The sequence below is a fragment of the Microcaecilia unicolor genome, chromosome 2 (assembly GCF_901765095.1).
Source record: "Microcaecilia unicolor chromosome 2, aMicUni1.1, whole genome shotgun sequence".
NCBI lineage: Eukaryota > Metazoa > Chordata > Amphibia > Gymnophiona > Siphonopidae > Microcaecilia > Microcaecilia unicolor.
The window spans coordinates 302,036,445-302,062,727 of record NC_044032.1 but is presented as its reverse complement, the minus strand read 5'-3'; the positions used below and the strand labels follow the sequence as shown (position 1 = coordinate 302,062,727).

The following is a 26,283-nucleotide window of genomic DNA, read 5'->3' as shown; positions in this document are numbered from 1 at the left end:
AATAATTGGTTGTCAGTATCCAATTACTGACGGTTCAAGCTCGCTATCCAATTAATTTGCCGTGCACCTTGGTAGCACGCCCAAAGTTGGGGATGCAACTTTGGGCGCCATACACAGAATCTGGGGGATATTGTATAAATATACACACACACAGGCACATATATTGATTATGGATTTAAATGGAGATCAGACTGCAGTCTCTTATTATAATTTGTACCAAATTCTACCACTGACCTTACATTAGACTACACTTTAATCCCTGGCACTTCTGCAGAGAGCAGACCACATAACTTAAAGGTTACCGCCTTTCCCCCACTTCCTGTTTCCGCATAGGCAGGATGTGGTAGGAAAAAGGACCCGTGGCCAGCAGAGCAGTCTCTCTCAATCGCCAGCACTGGGCTGTCTTTGGAGGCTGGGCCGGGGGAATCTTCAACACCCCCCCCCCCCCTTAGTGACCCTGATTATTAGTGTATTCTTTCTTTGCATGTGTCCATTCTCATAACACACTTCAGCAGATAAAAGGCACCTTGGACTGTCTGACAATCTGCTTTTTTGCCTCAAGCATTTGGAACCCTCCTGAAATATTTTCAGCCAAAAGCAGCCCACTATGCCGAGCTTCATGGATCAATTAGTTAAAAAATAAAAGAAAGGCTGCAAAGGTGAAATGGCTCATCATAACCTCAGACTGCAAGATCATGTCCTAATGAAGAATAACACAATCAGAAGTTCATGAATCACTTTCTGTTGACAGAGAGAATAAGAAAATGATTTAACTACTAACCTAAGTAAAATTAATCTATTGCTGAAGTTATGCTGTTTAAAAACACAACCTTTAGCTGTATAGGTGCCAGCTGTATAAGTGTGGTAGATGCTTGATTACCCCTAATATTGAGCAAACTCCTTTGCTGTGTACAGGGAGTTATGCCCCGCATATCTGAATATAAACCTATCCAAGCGAGATAAAGCCTCCCCCCCCCCCCCCCAAAAAAAAATACATACATATATATATATATAAAACCCTCAATTTATACTCAACACTTTTCTCCTAAGTGTTGCCTGAATATAAACCTATCCAAGCGAGATAAAGCCTCCCCCCCCCCAAAAAAAAAAATACATACATATATATATATATATATATATATATATATATATATATATATATATATATATATATATATATATATATATATATATAAAAACCCTCAATTTATACTCAACACTTTTCTCCTAAGTGTTGAGTACAAACCGGGGGTTTATATTCAAGTGTTTCTCTCCTCCCCTGTGGTGTCCTGTATTTCTCTCATTCCCCTTCCGTCCATCAAGGTAACATAGTAGATGATGATGGCAGATAAAGATAAACTCATTGTATTAGATACTTTATATGTATACCTGACCTTGATTTGTCCTTGCCATTTTCAGCACTTGCTTTGCTTCCCAATTGCAAGTTGCCACCCAATCTCCTCTAAGCTTCTGTGGATTCATTCCTTCTGAACAGGATTCCGTTGTGTTTATTCCACACATTTTTGTATTCCGTTACCATTTTCATCTCTACCACCTCCCGCAGGAGGGCATTCCAAGTATCCACCACCCTCTTGACCTCCCACCCCACCTCTCCTGCAGTGACCAGCATTTCTCTCCCACTTTATAACATTATACTCTATCTCCCTAATTCTATAAAGTTAAGCAATTTTTAGAACAGGGTTAGTTACATGCGTAACTTAATAGAATAACATGCTGCTAATTAACACACACACGCGTTGGTTATAGAATACCTATATGTATGCGCCTAACTGCATGAGTATTTACACCAGTCATTTGGCTAGCATAAATGCTCGCACTTAAAGTTAGATCGTAAACGCAGACTTAAATTAGTATTCTATAATGGCAATTTCACGTGCAATGGAATCTGTGCACAGCATCCTGGCACCCAACTTTAGGCAACTTTTTGAGAAGTACCCCCATAGGGCTAAATTCTGTATATAGAGTCCAAAATGTAAGACAACAAAACAGTGAAGATGACTCAAAAATTTGAGAGGACAACACTTCAAATGTAAATACAGTAAAAACAAATGTATTGGTTGTTAAACAAAAATAACTAAAAACAGAAAAGGTTAAAATTTGCAATAAGAAGGTTGGTGAGTGAGACTCGACACAGCTGTGTTTCAGCCTATCAGACTCCTGATGCAGGCCTATCAAAAAAACAACATATACATAACATAAATTATGATTGACACCCCTGACACACCCACAGTCCTCTCATGGTTATGCCCCCTTTTCAGCTTCGTGCGTTGGAAATTACGCATGCTTCTTTTTAGAATATGCCTAAAAAGAAGCGCACGTAAATTCCAATTATTGCCAATTAGTGATAATTGGTTGTTATTGGTCAATTATCATCATTAATTGGCTTGTTACTCAAGCAAGCAGTGTGCTTAAATTGGCCGCACACACAATTTAACAAGCCCTACACACATTGCCTTATATAGAATCCAGAGGATAGTGTCCAAAATGGTTAATTTTGCATATTCAATGAAAGGAATTAATCTCACCCTACGCCGGGGTATGTTGTAAATTTTTTTATTATCCCAAATCTTTTTTAGTCAGTTTTTTACAGGTACAATTCTCCAGGTCAAGAATGTTCTATAGCATTAACACTAAGAGGGTCTTTTACTAAGGCGCACTCACGTTTGTGGTGCGTGATAAAATTGTGGGCACGCCAACCCGTTAGAGACACCAATGCATTACTATGGGCGTCTCTAACGTTTAGCGCACCCACAATTTTAGTGCCTGCTAAAAACATGAGTGAGCCTTAGTGAAAGACGCCCTTAATAAATAAAACAGGAAAGAAGGCACAAATCAAATCCAACATAAGAGTTACATTTGTTGGACATTATTTCAATCTCCCAGAAGCACTGCTAATGCTCATCTCAACAGTTCCATTGTTCCAAAGAGAGCCTCCTTCTAGAGATCATAAAGTGTAATATGCAAAGGCAACTATCAAGATGCGCTTTGAAAATCTTTTTAATTAGGTCAGTGGCGCCCAATACAATAGGGACACATCTATTAGTAATGGTGTTCTTGCTCTTTTCTCCTTTACTACCATGTTTATTTTTCTTAAATCAAGCTTTTTATCTGTGGGAATAGGAATGTCCCAGGTGATCACAACATCTTCATTCTCCACAATTCTGTCAGGGTCATGATCCCAGTATTTTTCTAGCACAACAAAAGTTATAGCGTTTACATAGCTTCCTGAGGATGAGACGTGCTACATAACTGAGCCTTTCTGTATACAGATTTTTTTTTCAACATCAGCACATCACACCCCGCTATGAAATGTGTGATCATTTTCTACTGAATACTACAAAATCTGTGTTTATTTTAATGTTTTTTTCCCACACTATCTTTGAACCATCATATCTATCGTTCACTGTCCTGTTCTGCAAAGATCAGCTTGCCATCCTTGGATTTAAATTCACCTATCCATAACCATTCCATGTGTCGCTTTCATCTGTATGTGGTTGCTGAAGTAACTCTGTATTTCCCACTACATTTCTGTTTTAACCAATTGCTTTTCACTTGCTTATCTAATTCCTCAAAGAGTGTTTTTTTGTTTTGCAAATCCTGATGCTTTTTTCCCCCTTATGTGCTAGTAGTCTCTCAATCATTCCTTCTATTTGTTGAAACACTTGTGTAATGTACTTATACCCCAGGACACTCTCCCGGAAGTGAGTCAGTTCAGCTTCTTCCTGCATTTTATGCCATCCTTAGCCATGCCTTAGTGATACAGCTTGCTCCAATTGAATCTCTGATAATGTACTTAGGCACAATTAGTCCTCTTAGAATGCATCTTCTCTGATTGGTCTCCTGTACATAATTTAATCTGGGAACCAGGGGCGTAGCTACAGGTGAGCCTGGATGGGCCCAGGCCCACCCAGTTTCGTCTCAGGCCCATCCTCACCTTCTCCCACCCCCGCCGTAGCGCTGCCTCCTCTCCTGCACTTCGCGGTCTCTGTCTCCCACCCTCACAGCAGCGCTTTCAATTTGCTATCAGCGCTGCCTGCCTGACAGCTGACAGACCCGGCGCGACGTCCTCCTGCTCCGGGGCCTTCCCTCTGCCGCGTTGATTCAACTTCCTGTTTACGCAGGGTGGATTGTACGCGGCAGAGGGAAGGTCCCGGAGCAGGACGTCGTCGCGCCGCGTCTGTCAGCTGTCAGGCAGGCAGTGCCGATAGAGCGCTGCCGCGGGGGTTGTAGATGGAGACATGAAGTGCAGGAGAGGAGGCAGTGCCACGGTGGGAGAAGGTGAGTGGAGGCAGCGCCGATTACATTAAATGTGCTGCACGCTGCGTGTGTGGGGGTGGGGGTTGGGGTTGTAGTGCCCACCCATCCAACCCGCTGGCCCACCCAAAAATTGTCTTCTGGCTACGCCACTGCTGGGAACTCCCACTCTCTCTCACCCTTATATAAGTCTCACATGTAAGTTACTGGGTATCGTAATTCCATGACTTGCCTTGCCTTTCTGATCCTATTTTGCCTGCCCTGGCTTGTGCTTGTTCTCTGACCACATTCCTGTTTGCTTATCTGCTGTCATTCCCACTTGTAGTTCAAGAACCAAAAGAGCTCCTTGTGGAAGATGTATGCCTTCTGAACTGAAGGTCCCAAGTTCAAGGGTGGTTTGCACATGATACTGTAGCTATTAACACTGGAAAAATTACTTGACATTAAAAAGAAACTTGCAATTAAGAATGGTCTAAGACCTGCCAGTTAAAATGTAGTGAGAAGAAGTCTGGAATGATGCACTGGAGGTGTACGAATCCAAAGGAGATGCACAAGATAGGGGTGAGAGACTGATAAGCACAGTTTAGGAGAGAGACCTTTGGTTGATAGTGTCTTGAGGAACTCAAGGAAGTGAAACAATATGACAAGGCATTCGTTGTAGCCAGAAAGATGGTAGGCTGCATAGAGAGGTAAAACCAGCAGACGCAAGGAGATGTTAATGCCTCTATACATACTGTGTTCATTTTTGGAGACCACATCTAACTAAGAACAAAAAGACTTGAAGCAGTTCACAGAAAAGTGACAAAAATGGAATGTGGTTTGTGCCAAAACACATATGAAAAGAGACTTTGGGGCTCATTTTTGAAAGAGAAAAACGTCTAAAAAGTGGCATAGAGCAGCATTTGGAAATTTTTCTCACCCAAGCATCCAAACCAGTATTTTCAAAACCCATTTTCCAGACATTTTTCTATGCAGTTCATCTGCAGTGCATCCAAATCTCAAGGGGGCATGTTAAGGGCGGGATTTGGGTGTTCCTAAGACCTGGACCTTGTTCAGTCAAAATGGAACAAAAAAAAAACCCATCCAGGACTAAAACTAGACCTGTTTTAATAATAAGTAAACCATAAAAAAGTGCCCTGAATAGCCAGATGACCACTGGAGGAATAAAGGAATGACCTCCCTTACTCCCCTAGTGGTTACTGACACCCTCCCACCCCCAAAGATTTAAAAGAAACAGTACATATCAGCCTCTATGACAGCCTCAGATGTTAGAGCCAGTCCTAATAATTTCCCTGGTTTATCAGAAGTCAATTCACCTTCACAGCTGAACCCCAAATGATCACAATGATGATGTATGCAATTCCAGATTTGCAGATGAACCTGCCAGATGTCCTAGCCATGGTCAGACCCAACTACCTGTTCAATTTACAGAGAGTTATTTTGACCCCAGACAGACATGCAGACAGACAGACAGGGAGACAGACAACTTAGCCCGTAATCAATTCTTTCCATCTATCATTGAGTAGGAAAGAATACAACTTAAGATAAAGAAATATAATATATTCCAAATCTTCAACTATGACTACCTTTCTGCAAATAAAATTACTTCATTTAAAGTCAAATCAAGCTCCATAATGATGCTACAACTGAGACTACAGGCAAGTCTTGTTATTAAAAATACCCCCTCTGCTTCTGGTTTAGTTCAAAGTTAAACAGCTCTCACACTATTTTAGGGGCTCTTTTACAAAGCCGCAGGAGGGCTAACGCGCAGGTAGCGTGCGCCACATCAGCACTACTGCTGGGGTAGCCATGTGCTCAGCAGTAATTCTGAGTTTGGCGCTGCCGAATCCCATGGTAGAAAATATTTTTCTGTTTTCTACCGCAGCAGTGAAGCCGTAAATAGGCACATGCTAGTTTTAATTTTTGCGTACGCCCATTTTCTGGCCCATTAAAAAAATGGCCTTTTTCACAGCCACGGTAAAAAGTGGCTCAGCGTATGCTCAAAAGATGCGCCCACACTACTGCATGCCACTTTTTACCACGGCTTTGTAAAAGGACCCCTTAATGCCAGTCAAACAGTAATAAATAAATAAAATATTTTATTTTTTTTTTTTGGGGGGGGGGGTAATGATTTATTACAGGCACTTGATATTACCACAAAGGCTATAGCAATAGATTCTACGCAATCTACAAAAAAACAGGCAGCAGAATGAGAGAGGGGAAAGAACGTAGAACAGAGAGGTGCAATGGAGGCAGAAAAGAGAGAAGTGTATTGCTAGGAATGTGCTAAAAAAGTCTCATGGAAGAGTCAGGTCTTGATGCGTGTTTTGAATTTGAGATAGAATATTTCTCATTGGATGTCGGGAAGGAGAGTGCTACAGATTTTGAGACTCAAGTAACTGAAGGCTCTGTTGCGAATGATATCCAAGCACAGAACACAGGGTGGTGGGAGATGTAGGAGTTGCTTTGGGGAGGAACGTAAAAAGCAGGCAAGGTGTAGAGGCCTAGGAGACTTTCAAGATACACTGGATTCAGGCACTTTATCTGTTCTGCCATCAGGACTGTCAAAATAGGAGAGGTACAAACAGAGTTCAAACCAAGGAATCTAAGAGATTTCAAGTGTCACAGATTTGTCTTTTAGACCTCAAGGCTACTTTGCCAGTACCAGAGGCTATTCACGAACACGTTGCATTAACGGCTACCCTCTAAAACTGTAATAAATGGATCAATGGTTAAAAGCCAATATTATTAGAGGTCTCTACCTGTACTGCACATAAATATTTCAGTAAAAGCCGAAGAACGCCTTAACAGATGAGTAACACCCTGATGTGTGTCTCAGAATTGGACAATAGAATATTCTTGCATTTTACCACAGATGTATTCCAATTATATCTATCCTAAAAACTTACATTGGATGATAAAACAAAGCAATATAGATTTACACAGAAAGTCACAACAGAGAGAAATCTGATAAGACTACTTTTCTACGTAACCGTTTAAGGTCTCTTCTCCTTTGAAATGCTCATGTACTCTGCAATGCTAGAGGGCCAAAGGAAATTTACAATGCTGTGCAATCAAATAATAAGTATTCTTATTTCAAAGCTAACTCTAGCAAATTTTATTCGGCTTCATTCTTTATGCAAGCTCTTTCATGTTATACAAGTCTGAAGCAAACATGAATAATGTGTTCCATTAATATTTACTGTTTTTTATTGCATAATTGTTTCTTTGCATATTATGAAGTTCACATACAAAACTGGTTATAACAAACTCATTCTTGTCTCTCAAAATCTAAAATATAATGGGGGTATTTTTGAAGTGATATTTGTAATTTCGTACTAAAATACCAGCATTTAGTGTAACAAACAAATACACATAAAGATTAATTTCAGAAAATCACTATTTCCTTGGGGAAATTCACACTATGCAAGTCACTTAAAATAGGAGAAATATGATCATGCAGTCTACATACACTTAGTATCGAAGCTGCTCTATTTTGGACCAATTGCAACCTTCTTAATTTCTTGGATTGACCCAAATATACAATTACAGTAGCCCAATCTTGATATTACCACAAAATGAACAATATTACAAAACATATGAACAGAAAATATTTATGAAAATATTTATTACCGTTATTTCATTGTAAACTAAGGGGTCCTTTTACTAAGGTCCGCTGAAAAATGGCCTGTGGTAAGTAGATGCGTGTTTTGGGAGCGCATAATCATTTTTCAGCGCACCTGCAAAAAATACCTTTAAAAACTTTTTGCCGAAAATGGACGTGTGTCAAAATGAAAATTGTCGTGCATCCATTTTGGGTCTGAAACCTTAACGCCAGTCATTGACCTAGCAGTAAAGTCTCCCGCGGTAATCAGGCAGTAATGACCTACGCACGCCAAATACTAAACTAGGTCCTGCTTGCTTTTCCCTCTCTCTCTCTCTCTCTTTATTCCCCCTTAATACTAAACTAGATCCTGCAGTGCCTGCTAGATTCTGTTAGTGCTGTGGTACAAAGCTGTTGTTTTTTTTTTTATATATTTATTTATGGATTTTAAACATTTAACATGTATAAGATTCACTTATAAACAGAAAAATAGCAGGTAATACTTTACTCTAAAGTGAAGAAAACTCAGTAAAAAAGAAAAATTACAAGACTTCTTAGACCACAACCAGAAGATTGTGGGGGCGTGAGTTCATAAGACGAGATTATACAAAAGAAAAAGAAACCTAAAGATTATACTTCTAGCAAACGGCCTGGCCTATCACCCGATTATTTCACACTTTCTCCATCAGTTTTATTAATATACAGTCTATTTGATGATCTTCTTAGCTTCTATGAAAGTCCGTAATTGAGATGGATCAAAAAACATATATTTATTACCCTGATATTTCACACAACATTTGCACGGCTCCCATTGCCTTGACCTCCTCTCTGAAGGCCAAAAACTCTTTACGTCTTTCTTGAGTAGTCTTTGTTACATCCGGAAAAATCCAGATCTTTTGTCCGCAAAAAGTTTTTAAAGAATTTTTAAAGAACAATTTCATTAAGGCATTTAAGTCTTGTTCAAAGACAAAGAAAATAAGTAGAGTTCGACGTTCTTTAATTTCTGATAAAGAGTCTTCAAGTAAATCTGAAATGTTCGATATATCCAACTCAGGGATCTGATTCAAATTTTGAGGTATTCTGTTATCTGGTTTTTTTTATAAAGGAAGATAATATATTTTATTGACCGGTGGGATCGCAGCTTGTGGATACAGAAGAATTTCAGTCAAGTATTTTTTTAAATAAATCAAGTGCTGATATCCCCTTAGCCAATGGAAAATTCAAAATCTTAAGATTCAAGTGCCTGTTGAAATTTTCAATCTGTTTTATTTTGCGAGAAATCATTGTCTTATCTTTAATCAGAAACTCCGTAGTAGTTTTCAGTGTTTGATAATCAAGCTGTATTTGTGTTACGCGTGTCGTTATATCTTGCTTAACTTCCTCAAGGGCCAAGGTTAAAGAGTCTACTTTATTCACCAACAAAGTTGTTTCTTGTGCAGCTTTTGTAACGGTAAATGTCAAGTTTTGTAAAGCTGACCAAATAGATTGTAATGTTACCTCCCTGGGAGTCTCAGCTTCCATGTTGATATCTTCTGCGTCTTGAAGCGAGGGGCTGCTGCTCAATGCTATACCGCTACCGACTTTCGGCTCTGATAGTCGTTGCACCTCGTTTCGAAGGGTCGCAGGACAGGGTGGTAAGTCGGAGCTCTGTGGTGATAATGATGTCTCATTCCCAGGTGACGCTGCCGCTCCTCCGACTGCCATCACAGCGGGACTCACCAATCCGATATTAGTCAGGGAGCTAGTAGCGTAGCGATGAAGCGTTTGTTGGACAGGAGAAGAGGTTCTTGCTGGCGGCAGCACGGCCTTTACCACTCCTTTCCTCTTAGTATTAGGCATTGATGTTTAGTAAGAAAGAAAGAATTTGCAATTCAGAGGCTCCGGTCCTCAATAGCTCCTCGCACACGCTCCAGCCAGGCCAACATCTTGACTCCGCCCCTGGTACAAAGTTTTTAAAACTAAGTGGAAAAGACTATGGAAATTAGTTGATAAAATTGCTTTTTATATTTTTATTTTGCCTAACACTAACCTACAATTCCTCCTTTAAATCCCAATCTTTAAGTTCCCAAAGCACAAAGCAAAATAGCGTTCACTTACTAGGGAAATGTTCTCTTCTCTCGGAACAGGGCTCTAGCTGACACAGAGAGCACAAGATCTTGCACTAAAGCCAGTGGTTCCCAAACCTGGTTCTAGAGACAACCCAGGCCATCAGATTTTCAGTATATCCATAATAAATATTCATGAGATATATTTACATGTAGTGGAGGCAGTGCATGCAAATCTCTCTCATGAATGTCCATTGCAGGTATCCTGAAAACCCAACTGGCTGGGGTGCCTCCAGGACCAGGTTTGGGAATCACTGCACTAACAGGCAGATGATCAAAACCCAGCGCTATTCAGGATAGCGCTCCCAAAATACCACTGTTCCACCGCTGTAGTAGCGTGGAACAGCAGTACGGTCATGATCACAGTTAATATATGCAGATATAAGCAGAGCTGTAGTAGCACTAACCCCCTCTAAACAGTGTGATAAAATATGCTAAGCACCCAGGGTGCATGCGCACTAATTTGACGTGCTAAAAAGAAGCCAAGAACAATGCATGTGCATAGGTGGGGCGCGCCATCATGTGCGTCCTTGTGTAGGCCAGCTCGTCGGTGTGTCATAAAATGCACCCTGCCGTAAAGTGTGACAAAACATGCTGTCTGAAAATGCTGTAAAAAGATAGTTTGCCCTGTTGTTCTATAGGTGGCCCTAGTCTTTCTTTGCATTGGCTTTGTACCTCGTTTGACTGTGCTTGCAGCGCTTTTTTGTCGCACCACAGACCAGTTTGAGGTAAGTGAATAGAAATGTGTTTTTGAGTAGCCCCATCATTTGTGTGAGGGGCTTGGAAGTAATGCTTTTTGTTTTCTATTTTTTCAGGTGCCTGTCCTTGCTCCCATTGGCTCTGGTGGGACCTGCTCGACAATAACACCAACCAGGACCTGGCATTATTTTGCAGCGTTGTTTTCTGTGTAACGCTGTTCAACACCTCTGTTCATTGTGGCACTATTTTTTGATCATCTAGGAGGAATAGGAAATGGCCTTATTTACATGAGATTGACTACATTTACAGGCTATCTGCACAAGTGCTTGGTGTGCTTGCTGTTTACGGCAGTAACCCTGCTGATCGTCCCACATTGGTGAATGTATGCGCAAGAACAGCGCTAATGGCCTTTAGCACTCGCTTAGACTTTTGATCATCGCCCCTTAAGCTACTAAGCTGGCTATTTCTTTTTTCCAAACTACTGTTGATGCAACCTGGCAGATGTCAATTTCACTCATTACCTATTTTATAAGATGTTATTCTTTTTTTTTCCAGTATGGAGAAAATTTTATAAAGGTTCTTTCAATTCTAAGGTGTTTTATAAAACGCATGACAAAATGGCATGTAAGTATATATATATATATATATATATATATATATATATATATATATATATATATATATATATATATACACCATGTGCAGGCATTCCTGCAGGTATAATTTGGGGAGCATCATGGGGGATGCAGATGTGTAGAATTCATGCACATATTTACACCTCTTTTGGCATTTGCATCCATGCTGCCTTTATGAAAGAGGCCTTCTCACATAGGTGACTTGCTATAAAACCAGGCTCTATATGCTCCCAAATGATGCTTAGTAACTTAAAACTACATATGATAAGACCTGAGATATCCAGCAATTGTGATCCTAACCCTCTCCCTACGCGCTGGTCCATTTTCAAATAAAGTTGCCGTTTGCCAATGGCTAGTAAACGTGCAACTTCCTTATCTGTGGTTATTTAAAAACAGCATGAATAGTACAGGGTAATAAAGAAGAATCGATAAAGTTCAAAGCCGTGGCTGTGGCTTTTAAGACTGTAAGAGGCATGGGATTGAAATACTTTGAGAAGTTAATGAGACAGGGTTTTAAGCTCCCAAGATGCTGTGACATTAGAATAACTGTAACCTAAATCATGCTCTATTAATCTTCAAAAGGTCTCAACCAACTAATAACTCACTTTCTGAAAAAGAGACCCTTTTATACATTTTTTTAGGACCATCAGAAGGTGGGCTTTAGCTTTAGCAATCCATGTATATGAATACAAAACATACACAGGCTGCCTGACCACTTTTCCACAGCGGTCCGAATTTTTCAGGATTACTAAAGATAAAGTCCACCTTCTGATGGTCCTAAAAAAATGTATGAAAGGGGCTCTTTTTCAGAAAGTGAGTGACATTACAATGGCACTATCTCTATAGTGAAGCTGCAGAGGGAGGGAGGTGCGAGTGCAGCAACCAAAAACAATTCATATTGTGGCAGATATTCCACCACTATAAAGATATCTTTAGTATAGGCTCGCTCAACAGCTGACTTAAAATTAAATGAACAGCAGCAGCTGCAGTCAGCAGCCAGTATGCATATTCAGTGCTGCCAACTATATGGATAGTGGCACCGAACAGTAGCAAAAGGAAAAGGTCCAAAAATGCAGACAGACGCAACAAGAAAACAAAAGCAAAAAAAGGGCCTTCAGAAGTGGAATAATCAAGAGTCCTTTATTCATAAGACCCAACACGGGCTGTGTTTTGGTGCTCATGCAGCTGCGTCAGGGGTCAAATGGAGATAAACTCTCTTAGACAAAACTTAAGGCCCCCTTTACCAAGCTGCGGCAAAAGGGGGCCTGCACTGGCGTTGGCATGTGTTTTTCATGCATGCTGAGGCCCCCTTTTACCTCAGCCGGTAAAAGGGAAGTAAATTTCGGGGGGAGGGGGAGAGCCCTTACCACCACCCAATGATGTAGCAGTAAGGGATCCCGCACTAACCTGGCAGTAACCAGGCAGCGATTACCGCCAGGTACACTCCGGTGGTATAAAAAAAAATTCTTGTAGTACAGAAAATGATGGCACGCTAGGGGTGGGAAGTATTGCGGGGCTGCTACGGTAGCCTGGCAGTACATCCTGTATAGTGAGCGGTACCGTTGCTTAGTAAAAGGAGTCCTTAGGATGCTACCAAAAAAGAAGATATTTACTACTGAAGACGCATCAGTTCGAGACGTGGTTTCCTTTTTGATGGCATCCTAAGGGGTATGTTTACTAAGGTGCATTAGCATTTTTAACCTGCCTTTAAATTTAAGGCACGTTAAACACTAACACGCCTATACATTTCTATGGGCGCATTAGCATTTAACATGTGTAAACCATTTACGTGCGTTAAAAATGCTAACGTGCCCATAGCGCCGCTTAGTAAACATAGGCGTAAGTTTTGTCTAAGAGAGTTGACCCCTGACGCAGGTGCATGAGCGCCGAAACACAGCCCATGTCGGATCTTATGAATATAGGACTGTTGATTATTCCACTCCTGAAGGCCCTTTTTTGCTTTTATTTTCTTGTTTCTTCTCGTGGCACTGAATATACACATTAAAACACTGCAGTTGGTATTTAATTTAAAATGCTGACTGCCAGTGAATATTATACCCCAAATGTTTATCGATTCACAACTGCAATAGAAACTCAAAATACTGGGACAAACATGATAAGCATTCTGAGATAATACCCTTTTTACCCCCATTTCTTCAATTCATATTTTCACGTTACAACTGTATTTTATTCATTTATTTAATTTATTTTATACCACCTGCAAAAGTTATTGAAGCAGTCTACATTCAAGTACAGTAGGGAATACCACATTCATAGCAAGGTTTAGAATCTCAACTGGCAGACTAATATAATTTGTCTCATTTCTCACCATTCAACCTTCCAATTAAAACGCAGCAAGCAGCTGGTTTCTAGTTACAACAGATCTTCGACACAAAAAGATGAAATATAAGCAGCTGATAGATTTTCAGCTCCATATTTAATGTCTGAAACAGGTGTCTCTTTATGAACACTCTGGCTATTCACTTACTGTCCTGTTCCTAAACAATTCAGGCTGGATTAGCAAATACCTATCATGCATAGTGTTTCCCTACTGTATATGATAGGCAGCCATCTTGTTACTAAAGCCTTGGCTGAGTGGGCGAAGTATCTTAAGTAGGCCTTCCTTGAACAGAAGGGAGGAAAGGAGGTGGTAGGATAGCTTAACATTTATGCAATATTGAAAGTAGCTAGCTTCTTGGCTTGACTAACTGATGGGCTCAGCTCCCTTCAGAAGGGCAAAACATGTTAACTTTCTTGGTTATCAAGGTGTAGTAAAAGGCATTTTTTTTACCACATCTTGAATTAATGAAGGATTCAGCAACTGTAGTATCTCAGTCCTGCAGTTTGCTGAATCCTGTGTTACAGGAATAACACTGCTTGCGAGCCACCTCACAAGCAGTGTTATTCCCATAGCTCTTGAAAATTGGGGCGCCAAGTCACAGCCCAATGCTCCTGGGCTGGCAGAGCATGGTTCCCCAGCTCAAGCCACACCCTCCCCCTCCCCCCAGCCTGAAGCCTCGCTTACCCCCAGTCTGAAGCCTCACTTACCCCCACCTTTCCTAAAATAGCATGAATACCACTAGGCATCATATTTCCATATAAGGAAACATGATCCCTAGTGGTAGCCATGCGTGACTACCATTAAGGATGACATTTTGGGAAAGGCACTAGACTGGGGATCACTGTTACCTGAGGACCTCTGGACCACCAGTGACTTTAAAGGTAACCCCTTTAGGGGTCTAACACATGTGCGGAGTGAGCGCTAGTATCATGTGGGGGCTGGGGGACAGGGGTGCGAATTAGTGCTTGCATCTTGGGGGGGGGGGGCTGGGGTGGATAGAGCTTCAGGTGGGAGGTAACTTCTGCTGAGGGGGTCCTGCTCTGATTGCCTCGGAGCACCGGGTCATGGTATTGTAGCCCAATGCTCCTGGGTGGTGAAATAACCTCAGCAAAAAGCCGGGGTTATTTTACCATGATTTATGGCCCTGACACAACTTGCAGTGTTTCACCACAAGTTGTGGTAGGGTATTTGCAAAGCAATGAGTTGCTATGGGAAATTAAGTCACGTTAAGGAGCTTATAATGTGACTTAAAGCCCTAACACAGCGCTCTAAGTGGTCACAGTGCATTACAGGGGTAGTTTTACCTTTCCTACATGTAAAACACCAACATAGGCGCAGAAATGGCCTCCTAGAAAATTAGGTCATGCCTAAAATTGCAAATGGAGCAAGCTGGAATACAGTATACCTGCACAGTAGGCATGCTCGGAGATGGAGCTAGAGAGGGGTTGTGATTTACACATATATTTTATATATATATATATATATATATATATATATTTTTTTTTTTTTTTTTTTATATATAAATACAAATCTACCTTTGCATCCAACTTCTCCTTCATAGGCACACAACTATGGAATGCACTACCCAGAACCTTAAAATCAACTCAGAATTATTTAAATTTCAGAAAATTATTGAAGACCACCATGTTCAAAAAGGCATACCTTCCAGACTCAACCTAATCTTAATTTTTCTTGTTTTCAGCAAAATCCATGGACCTTATTATCTTGCATTGAACCTGCTATGAGTGGGAAAGTGCGGGGTACAAATGTAATAAATAAATAAATAAATATTACCCTGTACTATCTTTTGTTATCTCTGTTGTTTTATATGATACCTATATGCTTAATAACCTACTATTACATTGTTCATTTATACTTTCTGTACTGTAGCCTACCCTACGGTTATGTGTAAGCCACATTAAGCCTACAACTAGTGGGAAAATGTGGGGTATAAATGTATTAAATAAATAAATAAAGATCATCGGTTTGATAATGGAAGCCGAGGCCAGCCATCTCAAACCCGGCCAAATCCAACATGGGCCACGTTTTGCCACGCTGCGTCAGGGCAATAGGTCCTTATCTAGAATGCCATATCACTGCAGAACAATCTGATATGGCATTCTAGATAAGGACCTATCGCCCTGATGCAGTGTGGCAAAACATGGCCCATGTTGGCTTGGGTCCAAATACAATGTCTTGTGGTTAAGAATAAGTTGAAGATAAGTTTTATGAGAATTTATATGAATGGCTATTAAATGATGTTTGAATAAAACATATTCAAGATTACCCACTCCCTACAAGTCTGTTTGAAGAGAATTCCAGCATAGGGTTCTTAAATTATTAGACTGAATTGCCCCCGCTGATTACATTCATCTATAATATTTTTGGACTGTCTAACTTTGATTACACAATATCCTATGACATATCTTTAGTTTATTCTTAGTTTATAAAATACAATAAGTGACCATCTATCCAAGGAATGCTTCATACACTTCCTTTAACAGTAGTGACTATCAAAAATTGGCTATTGAATGTGATTCATTTTGTGATATCTGCGCTGCATTTGGGGTGTGATACATCTTTAGATTCCTTTTAATGAGATACGTTTCAAGCATATATGTAAAAACAATTAATACACCAAGAAAGCGAAGCTAGTTGGAATGGCCATCAAATGTACAAAGCCAATAACCAAATGACTATCGTTCCCCTAAGTTATTGTCTAGAAAAGCTTCAATAATATGCAGACAATCTCTACAATGAGCATAGAAAAGTGGAAAGATACCAAGGTGTTACTGATGCATATCACCATGATGTCTAGTTTCACGCACAAAACAGAAACGAATTTGATTCTCTGACATTTTCTCTAATTTTGGAGGCTTTATATTTGGCACACAAACTTGTCAAACTGCCATCTGTTCAGTTTAGATAGTAACATATTAAACTTCTTTACCCCATTATTCTAATGACCAAACCCACTGCCAAACTGCTGATTCTGAGTCTCTGAATTGCTACTACATCATGAACCAATATGGTATTAAAATAAAAGAAATACCTCGCTTCCCCTAGCATTGTGGCTCTAAGACAAAGCAGGCAGCTCCAATGCTAGCCTTCATCTGAAACCAGTAATACCAGTACAGAAAACTAAGCTGAAACTCAAGCTCATGAAATGTACATTTGGAGGGATTTTTGGACTTAGCTCATGTCCTCAGAATGCGAGTTATGTTCAGGTTCAGTTAAGTATTTCTGTGTCTTACAGATAGAATTACTAATGTACACTATAGCATATCCTAATACTGTTAACCTGCATTATTAGTAACTAGGTCTCGTTGCTTAAAAGGGAGACCTGAACTAAAATATCAAGTGTTAAAAGTGATAGTGCATTAGTAACTCTAGCTGTTAGATCTTTGGAGTGTCTTTGCTGTCTTTGCCCACCCACCCATCAGTCTTCTCTTGATTTATTTTAAGAAAACTGGACCTCAGGCACTAAAATTATTACAAAGCAATTCTTCAGTGATTGGTAAATGGGTGATCACGGAACCAGGGGCTGAAAAAATACATTAAAGATGACTTTTACTAAAGTAATTTGAAATTTTGAGATTACTCTGCATTCGTAGCCACCGTTAGCTAATCCCACACTAATCAGTTAGCATATGGCAATGTGGCTGCACTAACTGATTTGCAATGTTGCACCCAATCTCCACTCCCCTAGACATGCCCCCTCTGAGAAAAATTCAGAAATGGTTTTTGGTTCGAGGTTTGTGTGCACACATTTGGATTTTAACACAGGGCACCTCCGCACATCCCGTGTAAGACCTTAAATTGCGTTGTGTACACTATTGCTTACCACAGTTTAGTAAAAGGATCCTTAAGTGGTATTAACTGGACTGCATTATCTGATGCATTAATTAACATGTGGTACGATACCGCACTGCACATAAGGCGCAAAGAAAACGGTACATACCTTAAGAAATAAAGTACACTGCCGCTTTGGTGGCATTTTAGTCATTTACACATGGATATGGCCACATATGAACATAAATGACCCCTTATAAAATACCAACAGTACAAAAGTACAAGCTTTGAAATGATGGCATGTCTTTGCTAGTGGGTGTGCCTGGGGATGGAGTTTGGGCAAAGCGAGCAAGCACATGTGTAACATAGAGGGGCATAATCGAAAGGGACGCCCAAGTTTTCCTGGGGATGTCCTCGCAGGACGGCTGCAGCAAGGGGCAGGGAAACCCGTATTATCGAAACAAGATGGGCGTCCATCTTTCATTTTGATAATACGGTCGGGGATGCCCAAATCAGCAAATTTAGGTCGACCTTAGAGATGGTCATCCCCAGCAGAGATGGTTGTCCCCAGGACTTGGTCATTTCTGATTTTCAGTGATAATGGAAAGCAAGGACGCCCATCTCAGAAATGACCAAATCCTAGCCATTTGGTCTTGGGAGGAGCCAGCATTCGTAGTGCACTGGTCCCCCTGACATCCCAGGACACCAACCGAGCACCCTAGGGGGCACTGAAGTGGACTTCACAAATTGCTCCCAGGTACATAGCTCCCTTACCTTCAGCCAGATGCACTAACTGAACGGAAAAAGCCCTTCCCTTACCGATCCCTTAGCGATTCGGAAAGGAACACTATTGCTTACCACAGTTTAGTAAAAGGAGATGAAAACGGTAACGGAATTCAAATATGCGTGGGATAAACATAAAGGAATCCTGTGCAGAAGAAAGGGATCCTCAGGAGCTTAGCCTAGAATGGGTGGCAGAGCTGGTGGTTGGGAGGCGGGGCTAGTGTGGGCAGACATATACGGTCTGTGCTGGGGCTGGTGGTTGGGAGGCGGGACTAGTGCTGGGCAGACTTATACAGTCTGTGCCGGGGCTGGTGGTTGGGCGGCGGGGATAGTGCTGGGCAGACTTATACGGTCTGTGCCAGAGCCGGTGGTGGGTGGCAGGGATAGTGCTGGGCAGACTTATACGGTCTGTGCCAGAGCTGGTGGTTGGGAGGCGGGGTTGGTGGTTGGGAGGCGGGGATAGGGCTGGCCAGACTTATACGGTCTGTGCACTGAAGAGGACAGTACAAATAAAAAAAGTAGCACATATGAATTTATCTTCTTGGGCAGACTGGATGGACCGTGCAGGTCTTTTTCTGCCGTCATCTACTATGTTACTATGTTATGAACAGGCATGCATGAAGGAAATCACGTGCAAATGAGCTGCTCGCTGTTAGCTCATTTGCACACGATTTCCTTCCTAAGGAGGGGAAGCCAGTGCAGAGCAGCCAAGCATTATGCGTGGCTGCTCTGTGCTTGCCAAAGACGGCTTCATACATGCAGACAAGCTGCGTGTATAATAGCCGTCTACAACCTTAAATAAATTGCCGTCTACAACCTTAGAAAAACACAAGTCCAGGTGAAAATGTCCAAGTGCTCATCAGGGACGTCTTTTTTTTTTTTTTTTTTTTAGAGTATGGGTGAAGGTTGTCCTTTGCTATGCCTCCATCCCTCCCTGTGATGGCAGTTGAGGACGTCCAAAATCTGGATGTTTCTGTGAGAAGGATGTCCATGCCTTTGCTATGCTTCTGACATCCCCTTTATTTATTTGGATTTTGGATCACAAGTAGTAGCAATGGGATTTGAACCAGCCACCTCTGGATTGCAAGACCAGTGCTCTAACCACTAGGCCACTACTCCACTCCACTCCCTTGAAATTTGGCTGTCCCTGTGTGTGTGTGTGGGGGGGGCAGTTCAGGACATCCAAAATGTTTGAAAAAAGGACGTCCACGGCTTCACTATGCCTTCGCTGACACACACATACCCCCTCCCCCCCAGGGACCTGCATACTGCTGCGATGGACCTGAGTATGACATTTCAGGCTGGCAAAAAAGTTTTTAAAGTAGTTTTTTTTAGGGTGCGAGGGGGTTAGTGACCACTGAGGGAGTCAGGGGAGGTCATCCCCAATTCCCTCCGGTGGTCATCTGGTCAGTTCGGGCACCTTTTTGAGGCTTGGTCGTAAGAAAAAATGGGCCAAGTAAAGTCGCCCAAGTGCTCCTCAGGGAAGCCCTTCTTTTTTCCATTATCGCTCGAGGACGCCCATCTGTTAGGCATGCCCCAGTCCCACCTTTGCTACGCCTCCAGCATGCCCCCAGGAACTTTGGTTTTCCCCGCGACGGGAAGCAGTTGGGGACGCCCAAAATCGGCTTTCACTTATGCCGATTTGGGCGACCCTGAGAGAAGGACGCCCATCTCCCGATTTGTGTAGAAAGATGGGCGCCCTTCTCTTTCGAAAATAAGCCTGATAGTAACATAGTAAATGACGGCAGATAAAGACCTGACAGGTCCATTCAGTCTGCCCAACTCATTTTACATGGTATGTAATATTTTATACTGTATGTATAACTAAGTTTGATTTGTCCTTGCCATTCTCAGGGCACAGACTGTAGAAGTCTGCCCAGCACTCCAGCCCATCCATATCTATTCAGTTACGATCAGAGCGTAGATCGTAAAAGTCTGCCCAGCACTGGTTTTGCTTCCCAATTACTGGCATTGCCACCCAATCTCTGCTAAAATTCCGTGGATCCATTCCTTCTAAACAGGATTCCTTTGTGTTTATCCCACGCATGTTTGAATTCCATTACTGTTTTTATCTCACCACCTCCCATGGGAGGGCATTCCACGTATCTACCACCCTTTCCATGAAATTACTGACATTACTCCTGAGTCTGCCCCCCTTCAACCTCAATTCATGTCGTCTAGTTCTACTGCCTTCCCATCTCCAAAAAAGGTTTGCTTGCGGATTAACACTGGATTAATATTATAAAGTGCTATTATGTACATGCATTTTTGAAACATACTGGCATGGACATTTACATGGGATGCAAGCTTGTGGTCAAGAAAACATACATATTAAACTAGTGTAATTGCCATAGCTTAACTCAAGGGTGCCAATCTGAAGTCTTGGAGGGCTGCTAACCAGTCTGGTTTTAGGACATCCCTACTGAATATGCATGAGATATATTTACTTGCACTGCCTCCGCTGTAAGCAAACATATCTCATGCATATTCAATAAAGATATCATGTAAACCTGACTGGTTTGTGATCCTCCAGGACTGCAGTTTTACACATCTGGTTTAACTGGTTGGCTAATTTATTACTTGTATTAAGAGCCTGGTATCTCAAATGTTTTTGGGGTTTTTTTGGTGGGGGGGGGAGAGTGAGGAGGAAACTGATAGTGAGTTGCACATTGGATAGATGAGCATACAGATTCCTAAGGGGTCTTTTACCTAGGCACGCTGTCGTTTTTAGTGCACGCTAAAAATAGGCGTGCGTTAAACGCTAAAGACGCCAATGTATTCCTATGGGTGTATTTATCCAACACACCTAAGTAAAAGACCCCCTAAGTGACTGGGGAGACAGGATGGGTTAATTTGGTCCTCCCTTGCCAACACTATTACTATGCAACACTATCCAGTTTTACTAAAAGTGCAGTATTTCTCCATCACATTCTGCTTCAAACATTTGGGGGATTTGTTGAGAACAAGCATAGTGAAGCTTAGGTTTTCAGCCAAGCAACTGTCAACAATTAGAGCATTAAAATGGCACTGGCTTCACACTTTGGACATAACTCTCCAGCTAGTCATTAACTTCCAGGAAGAGAGGCCCAAGAAGTCTGAACTATTGACTTCCTTAAGAGGTGCATATTTCATGCCCCTTATCGAATTAACATTACTTGCATGGAGATGGATTTCAAAATAATAACCTTACTTTAGCAAAGTGGATGAAAAGCATTCATACATTTTTTTAACAGTGTAAAGTAGTATGAATTATTGAAATCTGTCATACAACTGCTTGCAGAGCAGAAAGTAATCCACTTTAAACAGGAGCAGATAAATGAATGACTTACAATAGATTTAATTTAACAGAACTAATGAGGGATCCATGATTGTGTGAGAAGTGTAGCTTGCAGTACACCAAATCTATTAACACGTACAGGGGTCCTTACTTGGTTTCCTTACAAATGATGTGGTATGTGCAAAGATCAACAGACTCAGAGCCTAATTTACTACACCATTTCCCTCATTCTGGTGCACAGCAAAAAGCAAATACTTAAAAGATTCTGGCTCTGTGACTTATATTATCTGCTTACTAATTGCAAACTAAATGACCAAACTGTTACAGTTCTATAGAAAGAGCTTCCCTCTCAACATCTAACAGTTTCAGACTCCTCTGAGAGGGGTCACAAAATTTTCAGTTCTGCTTCATTTGTCTGAATACTGTACTTGAGGACAACTGTCAGGTATGAAACATTAGAACAGCTGTTATAACAGTAACAAAAAACATGGGGACCAATAGTCAGACTGCGGGAGGGAGCCTGGCTATCTCCCGCAGTCAGCGGTCAGCCCGGATATTCAATGCCGGGCAATTTCCAGTGACCGGCATTGAATATCCGTTTTATTTTTTGCTACCGGTAGTTTAAACTTAACTGGCAAGTTGATATTCGAAGATAGCGGGTTACATTTAAACTGGCCAAAAATCTTCCAGCTATTTAACAGGCCCGATGTGGCTGCTTACAATAGACTGCTATGTGTGGAATATTCAAGGATAGCCGACTATATCATATGATATAGATGGATATCTCCTAGTCTCTAACTGGGAATATTCAGCGGGGGATAGCCGGTCATCCCTTGCCGACTATCACCACATAGCCAGTTAAGTGCCATTTAACCAGGCAGGTGCCATTCCTGGCTGGTTAAATAGAATATCGGGAGGATGAAATAGTGGCATAGCTAGGTGGGGGCATGGGGACCTGGGCCCCCCAAATTTGCTCTGAGCCCCTGGTTGGCTGGCAGGAGTCCACTTCGTCCAGCACTGGTCTGCGGCGGCACCGCTGCATTGCCTGTCCTGCTCTCTCTTCCCCTCACATTGGGCACACTCCCTCAATTTCACTAAAAGAAGCGTGCTGGATGTAAGGGGAAGAGAGAGCAGGGCAAAGGAGCATGCCTGACATGAGGCGAAAAGAGAGCAGGGCAGGCAATGTGGTGGCGCCGGAGACCAGCACTGGACGAAATCTTCAGCTGGTGGGGGTTGGGGACATCCGCCAGCCAAGGTATTTGCAGCGGCGGCAGTGCTTCAGCTGATGGGGGTTGAGTACCCCCGCCAGCCAAGATGTACAGCGGCGGCAGTGGGCGGCGGAGGGGGGGCAACAACACGCCGGGGGGGCACGGCAGTGGGGACCAAAATGTTTCCCCCCACCTTGGGCTCTGGCCTCCTCCCACCTCGAGGTCTGGCTACGCTCTTGATATGAAATCTTAATTGGACTCTACATATCACTAGTTTTGCTACAAAATTTGAAGGAGAACAATCTGAGAGAACACACTGGTAACAGGACAAAAATGCTGCAGCTCTCTTGGTAAAGTGGAAGGCTAAACTCAGCTGACAAATGGAATACTAACAAAATGTTTTGGCTGAAACAAACTGCTAAAGGTTGTGGGAATACTGAGCTGCATAAAAAGCAAGTATTATAAAATCAGCACAATGAGGAAACTCATATCAATAATCCCTTTCAGGCATTGGCTAGGACCTACAGAAGATTCCACAGCGTCTTAAGATTTACTCATAAAGATGAGTCATACAAACGGGCCCTGGGAGTGCCAGCAAGGAACTGTATATTATCAGGGCTGCCGAGAGACACAGCTAGGCCTAGGGCAGAAGTAGACTACTGCACGTGCACCCCTCCCCAGGGCCGCCACACCCCCCCCCCCCCTGCACCTTTCTGTCCGAGTCACTGCTGCACTGCTCCCTTGCTCTGTCCTCTCCTGCTCCAGTGCACCTATGTGCCGGGAGTCAAGACCCAGATAATTGCATTAATGCGATATCACATTAATGCAATCATCCAGGTTCTGGGTGGCACGCAGGAGCAGGAGAGGACAAACCTGGAAGCTGGCAGGAAGAAGCTTGCCAGCGCCAGGCTCAAGCCCTGGCCCCCTCTTGGAGGCCAAGCCCGGGGAATTTTGCCCCCCTGCCCCCCCCCCCCTCTTGGCAGCCCTGTATATTATGGACAATATTTCAAGAACAAAACGTAGCATATAAGCTTACTCTCAGCATCAGCACAGAGCAGGAAGCACAGGAGCACCACCACTGGCCGGGCTACATGCATCATCAGACAGTTTGGCACCAGCATGCTTTGGCAGGCTCGTTCTCACTGGCCCACTAGAAGCCACTGCGAGTCTGTCCAGTCTGAAATTTCAGATGCAATATTTTGAGAGCCTGTAGAGAAAAGACAAGACAAAAATAATGCTTAGATCATAAGTAATTTTTCACAATTCCCTAGGAATACAAACAGTTAAACACAGATTATTGTAATTCCCCACATCGTTGAATTAGTTTGACGGATGCAAATTGTGTTTCCAAGTGGGTGGCAAATACGCTGGCATTCAGCAGTGCTCTCTTATCATTCAGCAAAATAAAAATAGCCTCATATCAGTTCTCTTCTGCATAAACCCATCTCTAAGTTAATAAGAGATCATTAACATTACGATAAGGGGCTTTTGACACAAAAAGGTACATGCCAGTTTAATATATTGTCATGGCAAAGGCTACAGATGCTGTAAAACCATCAGAGTGCAAGCGAGAGGTTCAATGAGAAAGAGTGGAGTGAAAACTGCTGTTCTGGAAAATGGGAAGAACATATGTGCATATAGGGGACAATTCTACTAAAGGTGCTAGACGTTAGGCACCAATCTGTGCGATTAGATGGTATTCTATAATGGCACCTGGAAGTCCAGATTCTGTAACATAATAGAGCTTAAGTCAGCAAGTAAAAGGCAAGTGTAAATGTTGCAACAACATACTGGCACTTATACATACAACAAAGAATACACCCAACCAAGTATAACAAGGGATGTGAGACTTGACCCCTCCCCCAACAATAAGACACCAAAAACAACCTTTTTCAAAAAACGTCAAAACATTTATTTGGATTTCACATGGCCACAGCTTTGTTTATTGGTGGTCTAAGCCAGTTACCCAAGCTAAACATTCAACCAATGAAAGGAAACTGGGCTATCTGCCATCTGAAGTAAGGTGTCCGCAGTAAGCCTTAGCAAATACCTCTTCCCCTTGCCCCGCCATACAGCAAGGGCAAGTTAACCAAACCTCCAATCCTAGACCTCTAGGCTTAACTTGATGCCAAAGGCCTACCAATCACTGCCAGGTGAAAGGTAGAGGCCTCCTTCAAGGACCTTCTTGAAGGGCATAAGCTCGGGTACCTCCCCCCCCCCCCCCCCCCCCCCCCCCCCGCTGCAACAAAGTGCTGACTAACCCCCTATTTTAGGGAGAGTAGGGTGGGATTTTCCTTCCCCGCACCAGCAGGAAGACTTCTTCCACCTCCATGGCTCCCGATTCTCCTTCTTTCACTCCTCCCCTCTTTAGGCACGAACCGCTGCTGATTGGTGAGTGGTTCGCACCTAAACCCATTTGAAAAATGCCAGCCAATTCGGCCCAGCTCCAGGGGCACACATCATCACTCCTCCCTCCCCCGCACCCAGACGCAAGCAGCAGAGACTAGCACCTGCCGCTCCACATGGGCACGATGCTCATCCCTCATTAATCTCAGGCTCCGGAAGGACCTGGTCACCCTGGTTAACTTCCATAAGAATATAAGAATAGCCATACTGGGTCAAACCATTGATCCATCTAGCCCAGTAACCTGCTTCCAACAGTGGCCAATCCAGGTCACAAGTACCTGGCAGAAACCCAAACAGTAACAACATTCCATGCTACCAATTCCATGAAAAGCAGTGGCTTCCCCTATATCCATCTTAATAACAGACTAAGGAGTTTTCCTCCACGAACTTGTCCAAACCTTTTTTAAATCCAGATACACTAACCACTGTTACCACATCTTCCGACAAAGAGTTCCACAGCTTAACTATTCATTGAGTGAAAAAATATTTCCTCCTATGTGTTTTAAAAGTATTTCCATGTACTTCATTGAGTATCCCCTGGTGTCCCCCCACCCCCCACATGCCCCCTTGCAGTTACATGCTAAAACACTTAAGTGTTACTATCTCCTAAGTGCAGTTACCCCCATTATGATGTTTAACTTCCATTTAAGTGCCAAACATTATGCACGTAATTGGTACCCGGGGAGGAGTGCCCAAGGGCCCAGAAGCTATAGGGGGCTGAGAGGCTCTGCCTGGATGCCCGCTTCACACTACAACTCTCCCCGGTCTTACCTTTAAAGGCGTGCCGCTGGTGATCTAGTGGACTCTGCGGGGGGAACATGTTCTTTCCTGCCCGTTGTGCTGCCACTACTCCCCTTGCCCGGCACTGCCGTACTTTAAAAATGGCGTCTGAAACTACCTACGGAAGTCTTGGGAGACTGTCGAGACCCGCAAGACTACCGTCAATTTGAAAACACGACGGTGCTGGCAGGCAGTGGAATAGTGGTATCACAGTGGGCAGAAAAGAACACCTCCCCCCCCCCCCCGGAGAGAACATTAGACCACCAGGGCAGCGGCGGCATCCACTGCAGCGGTAGGGGGCAGCAGCATAGCAGTATGGGGGTTGTCAGGTAGTCCACCCCTGTTGGTACCTAACTTTTGGAGCATTACATAGAATTA

The 26,283-nt window shown here is 42.6% G+C and overlaps 1 protein-coding gene across 12 annotated transcripts in view; it reads right to left on the bottom strand.

The window, feature by feature from the left end:
• PTPRD (protein tyrosine phosphatase receptor type D) overlaps window positions 1-26,283 on the bottom strand; it is a 1,064,164-nt gene that overhangs the window by 841,463 nt on the left and 196,418 nt on the right. For all 12 annotated transcript variants that reach the window (XM_030194293.1, XM_030194296.1, XM_030194294.1 and 9 more), the window contains exon 2: window positions 23,756-23,926. In XM_030194293.1, coding sequence (XP_030050153.1) covers window positions 23,756-23,840 — 85 coding nt within the window. In that variant the 5' untranslated portion in view covers window positions 23,841-23,926. The remainder of the gene's footprint in view (window positions 1-23,755; window positions 23,927-26,283) is intronic.